General features: G+C 37.3%; 1 protein-coding gene across 2 annotated transcripts in view; it reads left to right on the forward strand.

The window, feature by feature from the left end:
• The first annotated feature begins 3,795 nt into the window (after positions 1 to 3,795).
• LOC141165999 (chloride anion exchanger-like) overlaps positions 3,796 to 15,766 on the forward strand; it is a 58,437-nt gene continuing 46,466 nt past the window's right edge. The window contains exons 1-4 of one of the 2 annotated variants that reach the window (XM_073652182.1): positions 3,796 to 3,918; positions 7,749 to 7,905; positions 13,693 to 13,832; positions 13,995 to 14,105. In XM_073652182.1, coding sequence (XP_073508283.1) covers positions 7,775 to 7,905; positions 13,693 to 13,832; positions 13,995 to 14,105 — 382 coding nt within the window. In that variant the 5' untranslated portion in view covers positions 3,796 to 3,918; positions 7,749 to 7,774. The remainder of the gene's footprint in view (positions 3,919 to 7,748; positions 7,906 to 13,692; positions 13,833 to 13,994; positions 14,106 to 15,766) is intronic. The other variant, XM_073652183.1, reaches the window with a different exon arrangement.

Below are 15,766 nucleotides of genomic sequence, written 5' to 3' on the forward strand. Positions count from 1 at the left end.
ATACAATCCCAACAGTGAAACCTGGTGGTGGCAGCATCATGCTATGGGGGTCTTTTTCAGCTGCAGGGATAGGATGACTGGTTGCAATTGAAGGAAACATGAATGCAGCCAAGTACAGAGATATACTGTCTGAAAACCTCTTCCAGAGTGCTCTGGACCTTAGACTTGTCTGAAGGTTCACCTTCCATCAAGACAATGGCCCTAAGCACACAGCTAAAATAACAAAGGAGTGGCTTCAGAACAACTCTGTGACCATTCTTGACTGGTCCAGCCAGAGCCCTGACCTAAACCCAATTGAGCATCTCTGGAGAGACCTGAAAATGGCTGTCCACCAACGTTCACCATCCAACCTGACGGAACTGGAGATGATCTGCAAGGAAGAATGGCAGAGGATCCCCAAATCCAGGTGTGAAAAACTTGTTGCATCATTCCCAAGAAGGCTCATAGCTGTACAAGCTCAAAACGATGCTTCTACTCAATACTGAGCAAAGGGTCTGAATACTTATGACCATGTGATATTTCAGTTTTTCTTTTTAAATAAATTTTCAAAAATTTCTACATTTCTGTTTTTTTTCAGCCAAGATGGGGTGCAGAGTGTACTTTAATGAGAAAAAAATGAACTTTTTAGAATTTACCAAATGGCTGCAATGAAACAAAAAGTGAAAAATGTAAAGGGGTCTGAATACTTTCCGTACCCACTGTATCTGTAGTCAGAGTTATCACTGTTATCTGTAATGTTACATTTTTTTGTTTGGCGCAGCTAGTTGGCTGCAAAACATATGCCTTGGGGCCTGGGCCCCTGATGTTTTCTGACCCTAGCAACGCCCCTGCCGCCTAATTTATGGGTGCATGTCTCCAGAAGCATGAGCTGGGAACTACAACGTACTGGGGACTACAATGTTCTGGGCATTACAATGACAGTTTGCAATTTTCACTCAGCAATATCCACTGCTGCTTGTTCCTGGAAAACACCCATGGAGTCAAAAACGTCACTATAACTGTAGATAAATTCCCACAGGGGTATAATTTCCAAAATAGGGTCACTTGAGGGGGTTGCTGCTCTTTTAGCACTTAGAAGCTCTGTATATGGAGTCCGCAAACTAATCTTAGAAAATCTGTGCTCCAGGTGGCAAAGAGCGCTCCGTCCCTCTACAGTCTCACTGTATGGCTAAGCAGTACTGTACAGCCTCATATGGGGTATTTCTATATTCATCAGAAATTGTGGGACAAATTTTGGTGCCATTTTACCCATTTCCCCCAGTGAAAATGTAAAATCTGGGGCTAAAACAAAATTTTGGTGGTAAAAATAATTATTATTTCCTTCACTGCCCAATGGTATAAATTTCTGTGACACACCCATGGTGTCAATATGATCTCTGCAACCCTAGATGAATTAATGGAGAGGTGTAGTTTGTAAAATGGGGTCACTTATGGGGGGATTCTGATGTTCTGGCACCTTATGGGTTCTGCCAATGTGACATGACCACCTCAAACCAGAAAAATCTGGCACTACTTCCCTTCTGAGCTTTGCATTGTGCTTCAAAAGCAGTTTTCCCCCACATATGGAGTATTGGTGCACTCAGCAGAAATTGAAAATTTTGGGGTCCATTTCTCCTGCTATCCTTGTGAAAATGAAAAAATTTAGGGCTAAAACAACATTTTTGTGAGAAGAATATATTTTTTTTCATTTTCATAGATCATAGTTGTAAAATTCTGTGAAGCACCTGTGGGTTCAAGGTGCTCACCACACGTTTAGATAAATTCCTAGCTTTCAAAATGGGGTCACTTGTGTGTAGTTTTCACTGTTTAGGCACAAAGTCTGCATTCCAAAACATCACTCCTTCCTTTCTGAGCCCTGCCAACATATTTTGGAGTCCATTTTCTCCTGTTATCCTTGTGAAAATAAAAAATTGAGGCTAAAAGAACATTTTTGAGGGAAAAATTAGATTTTTTTAATTTTCACGGCTCTACGTTATAAACTTCTGTGAAGCACCTGGGGTTTCAAGGTGCTCACCACACATCTAGATAAGTTCCTTGAGGGGTCTAGTTTCCAAAATGGGGTCAGTTGTGGGGGGTTTCCACTGTTTTGGCACATCAGGGGCTCTCCAAATGCAACATGGCATCCACTAATGATTCCTGCAAATTTTGCATTCAAAAAGTCAAATGGTGCTCCTTACCTTCCGAGCCCTACCGTGTACCCAAATAGTAATTTTCCTTCACATATGGGATATCGGTGTACTCAGGAGAAATTGCACAACAAATTGTATGGTGCAATTTCTCCTGTTACCCTTGTTAAAATAAAAAAATTGGGGCTAAAAGAACATTTTTGATGGAAGATGTGATTTTTTATTTTCACAACTCAATGTTATAAACTTCTGTGAAGCACCTGGGGGTTCAAGGTGCTTACCACACATCTATATACATTCCATGAGGGGTCTAGTTTACAAAATGGGGTCACTCATGAGAGATTTCTGTTCCGAGCCCTGCCGTGAACCCAAACAGTAGTTTTTCCCCACATATGAGTTATCAGCGTACTCAGGAAAAATTGCACAGCAAATTTAGGAGTCCATTTTTTCTTGTTACCTTTGTGAAAATAAAAACATTTAGTTCTAAAGTAAAATTTTTGTGAAAAGTTTAATTTTTTTCCTTCCACATTTCTTCAGTACCTGTGCAGCACCTGAAAGGTTAATAAACGTCTTGAATGTGGTTTTGATCACCTAGAGGTGTACAGTTTTTAGAACAATGTCAATTTTGGGTATTTTCTGTCATATAGGCCCCCTCAAAGTCGCTTCCAATGAAATGCGGTCCCTAAAAAATGGTTTTGTAAATTTTGTTGGAAAAATGAGAAACCGCTGGTCAACTTTTAACCCTTCTAACTTCCTAACAAAAAAATTATGTTTCAAAAATTTTGCTGTCGTAAAGTAGACATGTGAGAAATATTATTTATTAACTAGTTTTTGTGACATAACTCTCTTGTTTAAGGGAATAAAAATTAAAAGTTTGAAAATTACAAAATTTTCAAATTTTTTGCCAAATTTCCGATTTTTTTCCCAAATAAACGCAAGTCACATCGAACTAATTTTCCACTATCATGAAATACAATATGTCACGAAAAAACAGAATCAGTGGGATCCGTTGAAGCGTAGCAGAGTTATTACCACATAAAGTGACATTGGTCAGAATTGTAAAATTTGGCCTGGTCATGAAGGTGAAAACAGGCTTGGGGCATAAAGGGTTAAACACTCAAAAACATTTTTTGATATTTTTTTTACAATATTTAATAGTCCCACAGGGAAACTGGGACATATGATGTAATGATCGTGTAGATAATATCTTCACTACTAATGTAGTGCAGAGCATTATATAGCCTGTCAGTAGATACCGGCTGGTTCAATTCCCTCAGTTACATCTTTGCTAGTAGGGGAAACTGAACGCTGTTAGGAAGCGGTAGCCTTGGGATTACAATCACGGGGTGAATAGTCACTGCCTTTTCATGTCCTAATGAAAAATGGCACATTTATTCGATTGTAAAAAGGCAGTGAGGAGACAGGATTTGATTATTCAATATCAGTTTGTTGAACATAAGGAGTACATATTAGAATCTAATTTTATACTTTTCAGATAATAAAAAAGTATTACACTTAACAGTGCCAAGACCGATATATTCTTAAGATGCCTTCAAGACATTTCTCCACACCTTTCATTTCCTATCAATTCCACTATCAATGGTCAAGGTCATTTTGGATCTAAAAGATATTGTAAAAGTTAATGCATGTTAATTATTACAAAGGGGTGATAAGACATCCTACTGATGCATCCTCTGTGAATAAATGTCAAAGATTTCCATTTAGGCACTTAAAGGACTAAGATACCACAGACACTTAGAGGTAAACTCCAAACAAATTATTTAATACTTGGGTAAGTTTTAGAATGAGCAGTAGATACTTAGGAATGTTTTATGTGGAAAGAAGCTTTACAATATGGTTACTTATTAGCAGCAAAAGATTTACAACATATAGAATAAGATGCATTTTATTACATTGATGTAAGTGTTTTATCAGTGCAGGTTATAGCAACACATGGAAATAAAGCATTTACACATGTGCATCTAACTGTCCATATGGTTTAATAGTAAAATCCAAGTTTACACCTGATCCCATGACAAGTGATGTTACAAACCCAAACATTATACAATTATATTTACACTATGATTTCTTAATTTTTCTCAAATAGTAAATTAGAAAATTTGAAGTAAGTTATTTCAGCAATTTTGAAATGTTTGTTTTATTTAAAGAAAATGATTTGTAAATATTTTTCTTTGTTTCCATTCCCATTTTCTAATTCGTTACTTTTTTTAACCCCTTCCCAATGAGGTGAATTATTTTTTTTTGCTTTTTTCTAACCTTCTTCCAAAGGCCATGACTTTTTTTATTTTTCTGTTGACATAGCCGTATGAGGGCTCGTTTTTTGAGGGACAAGTTGTAAGTTTGAATGATCCCCTTTTCTCAGTACTTTAAAAAGTAAAGAAAAAAATGGTAAAAAAATTCCACCATTGTTTTTTTAGTTTTATTTTTAAAGCATTCAATGTGTGGTAAAAATGGCACCATGATTCTTCAGGTAAGTATTATTACGGCAATTCCAATCTTGTATAGTTATTTTTGTTTTGTTTTTAAGGTGCTGAAAATATTTTGGAACTTTGTAAAAAAAAAAATAGTTTTGTGTTTTCTGAGGCCTGTAACTTATTAAAAATTTTCATCAGTGATACAGTTTGAGAATTAGTTTTTTTCATGCATGGCAGGCTGTCATTTTTATTTGTACCATTTTGCAGTGCATAAAATGTTTTGAGAGGTTTTTTATTACATTTTTGGGGGAGATGCAGCAACCAAAAAATGGCATTTTGATTTTTTTCTTCGCAAAGTTTAAACCTACAGGTAAACTATTCTATATTTTGATATTTCTGACTGTTGTGAACGTGGCAATAACACGTGTTTAGTTATTCACTTATTTTCGTATTAAAATAAAGGAGGTGAATTGATTAAATCTGTTATGGTTTTGATTTTTTCAATATTTCTAAAAACTTTTTAATACAATTTGTTTTTAAGTGCCCTTAAGTTACTTGAACCAGCAAGCATACGTTATACTGCAATACATGACACAAGCATATTTTTAGTCTATCCATGAAAATAATGGACAGGACTCGGACCAATATTATTCAATGGGAGAGTGCAGATGAGAGATTTCTTTCAATGAGTCTGCATGTGAAAAAAATTGCAGCATGCACTAGTTTCTTCCGTAAATCAGATGAGACTCAGATCTTGGAATAATAATAAGTTCTACAAGATGTGTTAAAAAAAATGTTCCTATGCTGAGATAATCGTATAAATGTGCCCCTGCTGTGTGCTGTTATTTGTTATTTCCAACCATGCAGAACTGCTCCAGCTCATGGTCGTTACTTACCACAGTTCCTAGCCAATATTAGTCACTTATGATAAAAGAGTATAGCAACGAAACAGCAGGGGGCTCACAGCTGCTATGTTCTCTGTTAACACATTTCCCTGCCTGTCTGTTTTTTTCACAGGAGCGAGTGTTTCTGCCGCTTCTCCAGCAGTCTGAGTTCATCATCTATCAAGTCAGTGACTTATCAGCTCAATGCCTGCTGGAGCTCCTATGTCATTGATTTGATTCATGATGAGATTAGAGGGATGAAGAAGTGGCAGAAACACTCGCTCCTGTGATAAAATGGACAGGCAGAGAAATATGTTAACTGAGAAAGTAGTAGCTATGAGCCCCTGCTGTTCATCTACATACACACTTATTATAAGTGACTTATGCTTCCTTCCCTAGCCAGAATCTGTGGCATGTGCCAACCATGAACTAGAGCAGCTATGCAAGGTCAGACACAGAAAATAACAGTACCCAGCAGGGGCACATTAATAAGATTATCTCAGCACAGGAACATTTTTTAACACATCCAGTTGTGGAAATTATTATTCCAAGATCTATTGATTAAAATGTAACAGCTGTCGCACTGGTGAGACATGCATGTGATGTGAAAGTGATGCTGCGCAAGAAAGCATAGGTCTAATGAGTCTTCACAGTTCAACTTTCTTTTCTGTTTCAAAATTCATTGTTAATTAAGTGTCGATTGATAATGACTGCTTGGTTTTTCAGATACAGTGCAGCCATTATCATTCAATTTAACAATTAATTTTTAAGCAGTCCATTTCAAAAGCGCACATACATGATACATATGTGGTGTTCTTCCACTTCGAGGCTGTGTCACAGTTGTATCTCGGCCACTGTGTGGAGCCTTCCCTATATTTTACACAATTATGTAGTTAGAAGTTCGCTTACAGTCCAATGTAATTGTGCAAAATATCTCTAATAATTCTGCATAATAACCATTGTGAATTTTCAATTGCCCATGCATTAAGTACAATGTTTCCTAAACACTACATATGTAGCAATGTTTACCATAAGAAACATGCTATCATTTTGATAACTTGTCACAGAAGGTTATCTTACCTAGGAAGATTAAGATAACATTGCAGAAGCCATGGACTGATGTCGAGTTAAGTGTCAAATTACACTTTTTTAGCTGTGATATCCCAGTGTTGCGTTATCCATGTTAAAGCAATCTTTACAACATTAGTTACAAATATAAATCTGATGGAGGGACACGAGAGCAGAAAAGTGTTAAGAAACAGTGGCTCTGGTAAATGAAATTTGTCCATGCATTTCATGGATGGCTATTTACTTCAATGGACAGCATCTCATACTGCAGGCTAAATGTCACTTCTTTGCCTACAATATGAGAAGGAAAAACATTGGTGCTCTGTAATGCGGTTGTCTTCTCTTTAGACAAAGCCTCCAAAGATGACCTGTCATGTGTGGCAAAAATTAGTTTATTGCGTTGCCAAAATCTCCTGTGCCGCCCTGAATCTGCTGCTGCTTTTCATTTTAATTTTGTTCCTTTGTTTGTGGAGCTATGCCCTTTATTCTATTTTCGATGCATGTGGTCCAAGGGGGCATTTCAGAAAGTTTTTCTTGGAGTGTGTAGTCCTCTCTCTCTACGATGCTGCACAATTGCCGCTCACCAGCATCTAAAACTGGTTGAACAGCGTAAATTCGCAGGATCTCCCTGTTCTCAATGTGACTTGCCTGTGACATGTGCTCAGGTTAGTCTCCTTGCTCAGGTTAGTCTTCTTGCTCAGGTTAGTCTCCTTGCTCAGGTTAGTCTTCTTGCTTAGGTTAGTCTTCTTACAGCATGGACTCACAAGAACAGGGAGATATTTCAAAATCAAGCTGTTCAACCTGTTTCAGATGCTGGTAAGTGGCGATTGGGCAGCAACATAGAGGGGGAGAACTACACGCTACAAGAAAAAAAACTTGAAATGCCCTCTTGGACATCAACTATATTTGGTGCCAAAATAGCAAAAAAAAAGCATTTCTCCACAATGGAGGGACAAAATTAAAAATGGAAAGCAGCGGCAGATTCACGGCAGCAAACTGATTTTGTTAATGTAATAAACTCATTTTTGAGGGACACATGACAGGTTCTCTTTAACTGACTTAAATACAGGATTTATTATACGATAACAGTTTTTTAATCTCTTAATTTATCTCTGTAAAAATTCTAAAATTATGTAAAAAAAATAGTATACTTACCATTATAGGCTTTTTCTTGTCTAATAAGTGATTATTGCTTTTTATTTATTTTTGTTGATTATAATTCACAAACTTCTTAGAAGATAAAGATCAATAACTCAAAACAATGTATGAGCCAGTTGGAAACCAGTATGTGGTGTCTAGACCTATATACTCTGAAAACACCTTCCAGACTGAGAATGAAAAATTGGATAGATACCATAAAACATTTTTGGATCATCTACGTTTATTTTTTGGGTATGTGCCATTTCCTTATTTTACAGTTTAAATGGATGTGTAACAAAATGCATATATGCGTATAGATACTGAGTTCAGGTATAATTGCTTTTAAATTAATTATTCTGCATTCACATTTGTGATTATATTGGAAACCACAAGGCAATGCTGGATCCATCATATGATGAACACCATTGGCATTTAATGTATCCTATTGACTTATAATAGAGTTGAGTCTGCTGAGGAGTCTGCTGAGGAGTCCGCCGTTTTGCCGCATGCTGCATTATTTTTTTTATGAAAAGATTCTGCGATGGAAGCTCCTGATGAAATCTCAGACTCAGATGTTAAAATTGCCTTAGATTTTGTGTTGATACAAATTATTAGCAATGGGTAGGGTAAAGCCTATTTGTCAATTTCTTCATACATTTTAAAAAGGCATAGAAAGGGAACAGAACAACACAGACTTTTAAAGGCAAGCTGTTATGTCAAAAAATGCTATAAACCTGCAGATATGGGGTTAATCTTCAGTTCTAAAGCTGTGCGGCTGCCGCACTAAAAGCACAGCTGCCAGGTGGAAATTAGCTTTATTCCTTCCAGTAGCCTCAGCATTCACTCATAGAGGCATGTCCATCATGGTTTAAGTCATTGCTCAGTACTGTCAGTCAGTACCGGGGTGTGTTTAAAGTCACCGCTCACTAGGTACTAAATCGTGCTGGCCACACCCCTATGACTGAAAGCCGGAGACTGCTGGGAGAAATAAAGTTAATTTTTTCCAGGTAGCGTGGCTTTCAGTGTGGCAGTCACACAGCTTTAGCACACTATTAACATGCAAATTATCCCCATATCAGCAGGTTAATAGCATTTTTAAAATGACAGTTTCCCTTTAAGAAAAGATGCTTCAGCAACTAAGAAAAGTATTTGCTAAACCAAATATGTAAGAAGAGCTGACAGGTGCTTAATAAAGGGAAATTGGAAAATCACATATTAATTTTGAAGTTTTATGTTAAACATATTTTTAGGAATTATACATAGTTCCCCAAAATATTAGGTTTATACAACACCCAATAAATACATGATAAATATGATTGCGTACATAAACTCCAAAATGGTGCAAGAAAGATATCTAAAAAGTAACAATTTTTATTGAGAATACAAAATATAAAACACGCGCGTAGGGGCTGTGAACACTTCATACAGGGACATTCTGTGACATGGGTGAGCAATGTTACTATTTTTATGTTAGTCTTTTTCAGGTCCAATTATTAGGATTCATGTTATTATGATATTCGTGAAGCACAATCACATTTTAACAAATACATTTTACCTTATGGACCTACTTAGTAATGTATAATACTTTTGCCATCATTATACAACTATTGTCTGAACTGTTTGTCTTTGCTTTTGAGTCATCACCTATGACCACTACCTACTGTCTTTACATTTTTTATATTTTGTATTCTCAATAAAAATTGTTACTTTTTATATATATATATTTCTTGCATTATTTCGGAGTTCATGTACTTCATCATATTTATCATTTTTCGTATATTAAAGAAAGATTCTGAAATTTTACAGCTTTCACTTTGTTCAGTGAGCCTCATAATGGACTGATACTTTCTGCTCTGTATGTGTCATTGCCCAGTAGTCTTCTCTTTATCATTACAGTGAATCACAGATAATACCTATACATCACGCAAAAATCACACTATTCATGATGAACATATTATAAAGAATAATATGTAAACACATATATATATAATTACTCTTTTCAAGTGCTTTAAAGAGTTGTCCACTACTGGACAACACATTTTCAATGTTCTTAATGTGCATAGTAAAATTAAAAAAACATACTTGCCTGTCGGACCAGCATGGTTTCTCGAGTCTGAGCGCTGTGTCATCTGGTGATCTTTTAACATTGTTTATGTCTCGTAAACACTGCAGCCTATCAGCGGCCACTGATTGCATGTGTCACAGGAATCCTGCAGCCCATCAGCATCCACTGATGGAACTGTGAGTGCTACAGCCTATCAGATGGAACACTTCTGTCTGACAGAAGTGTAAAGCTGTAGCCCATCAGTGATAGGTAGCAGTATTAATTTGATCACAAGATTGACAAGGGACACAGTACTCAGAGTGGAGAAAGTGTTGGTCTGGGAGATAAGAATGCTTTTTTTATTTTACTAGACACATTAGTGACATTGAAAAGTTACTGTCAATGTTTTACCTTAATTTTCTGAAAAATGTTTGCAGACTTCTATATTGAAGTGAAAGAAATATTATTAATCTCACCCACCTATCGGCCAATATTCACCGGAAACACAGTGCATGGGAGCACTTGGGAGAGTCAATCTAGCACAAAAGGTTACAAGGTTATAAAGGATCCAGCACGTGAGTAATAAATTCAATGTTTATTCCAAAATTGTTTAAACATCTTTATCAGTGTATATTCCATAAAAACAATGAGTCATGACTAAGAACCAATGGGTTCAAAGGTTTGAAACTCGTAATACCTACCATGTCTAGTAGAACTTTTGCCTAATTTTATTATGGAATATATACTGATGAAGATGTTTAACGATTTTGGAATAAAAACTTATTTTATCTACACACATGTGGTGGACCCCTCCTGCCTTGGAACCTCCTATAATGAAGTGTATTGTCCTGGCAGCGTTGTCCTTTTAGGCCCTAACAGAAGTAGTAAAATGGCAGCGATGAGGGCCTTCATTAGGCCAAGACTGCCATGGCAACCCACTAATTGAGCTATGGAGGGACCAATAGGATAACAAAAAGACTCCCTTCCTTGCCCACGTCATCCACCGTCTGACTTCTTAGATGTCATGGTCACTATAGACCTTAGCACATGAAGTGTTAAACTGCAGTGATTGGCGTTATCTTCAATCCTAGCAGCAGCAGGCAGCACTCACGTGTATTCAGCCATCTCCGCTCTGGGGCCCATTCCACACTCTCCCACAACTTGTGATGCACCTATAGGGCTTCAATTGGGAAAAAATTAAATGTTCAGTGATGTCATATACACTGCAATAATGATCGTATTCATTGTCATGAGAGTTCTTGTCACTTGCTGGTACATATTATAGACTTTTGTAATACTCAATGTGACAGGGCAGTAAATAGTCATTATACCCATATATATTTGCTACAAGCATGGCCATTAATCCATTGTTAAACATTATTCGCCTCCCAGAATCACACAAGGCCATGTATTATAATCTGTTTGATGCTATATATCTCCATCCTATGGCATCTGATGACCAGGATCTATGTCTATATATTACAATTAAGGGCATGAGACCTTAACTAAACCAAACTGTTAAAAAGTTGTTTCACAAGCGCTTCAAGTCAAAGCAAAAAGCCAAAGTGATTTTATCAAAGTATAGCAATTATTCCTGTTTGTATTGGCAATGATTAATGACAATTTCAGTAAGCGATGGTTATTGGCATCTCTAACTAGTTCATGGAACCTTGAATGCTAGCTGTCCTATCTCATTTGGACAGAAATAATTATGGAATAGACAACTCCAGGTCCAAAAAAGTTGGGACACTGTGTAAAATGTAAAGAAAACAACAATGCATTGATTTGGAAATCTCCTAAGGCTCACTCACACAAGCGTATAACTCAAACGAGTGCAATCCGATAACAAAAGTGATTGCACTTAGACCAATGTTAGTCAATGAGGCATGCAGATCTGCATTTTTTTTTCTCAGCTGTATTCAGCAGGGCTGTGGAGTCAGTAAGCCAAACCTCCGACTCCGACTCCTCAATTTCCAGGACACCGACTCCCTCATACATGGCTCATGTTTGAGTGATAAATTTACTGTAGCACAGATTCATCTCAGCTAAAAGTCTAGACCCTTAGATCAGGAATAGGACAGACATTTATAGGACATTGCATAACTTTCCCAAATTCTTATGAAAAAATATTCCCTACAAACTGCATTGAACTACTGTACCCAATTTATTATATATTTTAGGAGTCGGAGTCGGTCCATTTTATCCGGACTCCAACTCCACCAAAATGGGCTCCGACTCCACAGCCCTGGTACTCGGTGTGAGAAAAAATTTCACTCCGAAAACGGATGGGTGCGAGAAAAAAATGGATGCCATACGGACCATCAGAGTGGCGTCTGATTTTTAAGGATACATTACATTTCTGTAAAATAGCAAACTGTAAATGGTCCTGTAAATGATTAATAACTGCTGAATAAAAAAAAGATTACATATGGACTGCACATGGACAAGACATGGATGACAAGTGAGAAAAAAAATCATCTCACTTTCCTGGAATAAAATCGGAGTTGAATGTTAGACATGCTTCTATTTCCTTTGAAAAAAATAACTAATTTAGGAATTAATGGCAGTAACACGTCTCAAAAAAGTTGGGACAGGGTTAACAAAAAGCTGCAGAAGTAAGTGATACTAATGAAAAACAACTGGTGGGTCAATTTTCATCTAAGTCACAAGACTGTGCACAAAGATGTTGTTAGAGAGGCAGAGTCTCTCAGATGCCAAGATGATCAGAAGTTCACCAATCTGTGAACAACTGCTTCAAAAAATTGTGGCACAATTTCAGAAAAATGTTCCACAATGTAAAATTTTATATCTTACCTTCTACAGTATATAATATCGTCAAAAGATTTAGAGTTTCTGGAGAAATCCATGTGTACAAGTAGACAAGTCCTGAGGTCATTATTGGATGCTAGTGATCTGTGAGCCCTCAGTCAGCACTGCATTAAAAATAGGCATAATTCGGTTGTGCAAATCACTGCCTGGGCTATGGAAATACTTCCAGAAATCATTACTTGTGAACATAGTTTACTGTGCAATCCACAAGTGCTAGTTAAAGCTGTATCAGGCAAGGAAGAAGACGTATACCAATACAATCCAGAAAAGCTCCTGTCTTCTCTTGGCTAAAGTTAATTCAAAATGGAGGCAAATTGGAAACTGGTCTGAGGTCAGATGAATAAAAATTTGAAACACTTTATGGAATAGATGCAGTGTCCTGTGGACTCAAGAACTTAAGAAGAGAGCAACCACCCAGCTTGTTTTCAGCTCATAGTTCAAAGGCCTATGGTATGGGGTTAAATTAGTGCCTATGGCATCGGCAGCTTAGACGTTTTGAAAGGCACTGTCAATGCTCAGCATTATATGTAGGTTATAGAACAACATTTGCTCTTATCCAGACAATGTCTATTTCAGAGAAGCCCTTGAATATTTCAGCAAGACAATGCTAAATCACATACTGCATCCATCACAACAGAATGGCTTTAGAGAAGAAGAGTTTGGGCGATAAGCTGGCTGTCTGTAGTCCAGACCTTTAACCAATAGAAAACATTTGACACATTATGAAATGAAAAATTCAGAAGACCCAGGACTGTTGATCAGATAGAACCCTACATTAGACAAGAATGAGACAACATTGTTCTCCCAAAACTCCAGCAATTGGTCTCCTTACTTCCCAGAAGTTTAAAGACTGTTCTAAATAGAAGTGATTCTACACAGTATCAGACATGGCCTTGCCTCAACTTTTTGAGATGTGTTGCTGCCATTCATTTCTAAATGATTTAATTTTTCCAAATGAAATGGAAACAAATATTAACTTTCAACTTCTGATTCTATTCTGTTCTATGTTCGATTGTGAGTAAAATAATGCTATAAGAGATTTTCAAATCATTGCATTCTTGTTTTCCTTACAGTTTACACAGCGTCCTGACTTTTTTGGAATAGAGGTTGTATGTTTGGGAGCTGTTCAAATTTAAAATAAACACGCTGTTATCATCCATTTCTAGGTGCTCAAAAGAGAAGGCTAAAAGAATAGCATTTACATTTTTTCCCATTGCTTCATGGCTTCCCATGTACCAAATCAAGGAATGGATTCTCGGTGATATCGTATCAGGAGTTAGCACTGGCCTGATAGCAGTCCTGCAAGGTAAATTAATCAAGTCAAACAGTATCATGGAATTGGGGTATTTCTGGTGTAATTATTTCCAACAGTTTTTTCTACTGGCGTTATTATTCCCTACAGTTTCCAGAAATATATAACCAAGGTTAATTGATATTGCAAGTAAATTATAACTTTATATCATTTCAGGTCTTGCATTTGCATTGCTGGTAAATGTTACACCAGATTATGGACTGTATGCAGCATTTTTTCCAGTCATCATCTACTTCTTTCTTGGCACATCAAAACACATATCAGTTGGTGAGTCATTTCACTTACTGTATATAATTAGGAAGGAAATAACCAGAATATTATTGGGGTGGACAGTGTTGTACTAGGGTGCCAAAGGCCCACCAGTAATATTGACTCTGGTGCCCCACTGTTGAGCTACATGCAAATATTATATTACCCTCATAGCATCTATGATTAAGGGCATATAAGACACCGGAAATGCGTCAGTTTTTCATCTTTGTATGTCGGGTTTTATGGTATAAAGAAATAAAATAGTGCTTTTATTTTACCTGTGGAAGTGACGCTCTTTTCACTCTTCAAATAAAACATTGCTTGTCAAGTTACATGCCTGGTTTTGACCCTATATATACTTTTACATCATTTGAATGTATCTGACAATCATCTCCACACTGTAGAAGTATAATTTCCTTTGTCTATTTAGTATTGAATAGCTTTTCCCTCAGCATTATACATAGTTACAGTGGTGAAAATAAGTATTTGATACATTGCCGGTTTTGCAAGTTTTCCCACCTCCAAAGAATGGAGAGGTCTGTAATTTTTATCATAGGTACACTATGTGTGAGACAGAATATAAAAAAATCCAGAAAATCACATTGTATGATTTTTAAATGATTAAATTGCATTTTATTTCATGAAATAAGTATTTGATCATCTACCAACCAGCAAGAATTCTGTCTCTCACAGACCTGTTAGTTTTTCTTTAAGAAGCCCTCCTACTCTGCACTCATTACCTGTATTAATTGCACCTGTTTGAACTCATTATCTGTATAAAAGACACTTGTCCACACACTAAATCAATCACACTCCAACCTCTCCACCACAGCCAAGACCAAAGAGCTGTCTACGGACACCAGGACAAAATTATAGACCTACACAAGACTGGGATGGGCTGTAGGACAATAGGCAAGCAGCTTCAAGAGAAGGCAACAATTGTAGGCACAATTAGAAAATGGAAGAAACACAAGATGACTGTCAATACTCCTCAGTCTGGGGCTCCATGCAAGATCTTGCCTTGTGGGGTAAGGATGATTCTGAGAAAGGTCATGAATCAGCCCAGAACTACACAGGATGACCTGGTCAATGTCCTGAAGAGAGCTGGGACCACAGTCTCAAACATTACAGTTAGTAACACACTATGCCGTCATAGATTAAAATCCTGTAGGGCACGCAATGCTCCCCTGCTCAAGCCAGCTCATGTCCAGGCCCATTTGAAGTTTGCCAATGACCATCTGGATGATCCATAGGAGGCATGGGAGAAGGTCATATAGTCAGATGAGACCAAAATAGAACTTTTTGGTATCAACTCCACACACCGTGTTTGGAGGAAAAAGGATGAGTAGAACCCCAAGAACACTGTCCCATCTGTGAAGCATGGTGGGGGAAACATCATACTTTTGGGGTGATTTTCTGCAAAGGGGCCAGGATGACTGCACCATATTGAAGGAAGGATGGATGGGGTAATGTATCGCGAGATTTTGGCCCACAAACTCCTTCCCTCAGTAAGAGCATTGAAGATGGGTTGTGGCGTGGTCTTCCAGCATGACAATGACCCAAAACACACACCCAATAGAAAATCCTTTGAGGGAACTGAAACTCAAAGTTGCCCAGCAACAGCCCCTAAACTTGAAAGATCTGGAGAAGATCTGTATGGAGAAGAGGGCCAAAATCCC

This window comes from Phyllobates terribilis, unplaced genomic scaffold (assembly GCF_046119375.1).
Source record: "Phyllobates terribilis strain yellow unplaced genomic scaffold, ASM4611937v1 Scaffold_11__3_contigs__length_659146591, whole genome shotgun sequence".
NCBI lineage: Eukaryota > Metazoa > Chordata > Amphibia > Anura > Dendrobatidae > Phyllobates > Phyllobates terribilis.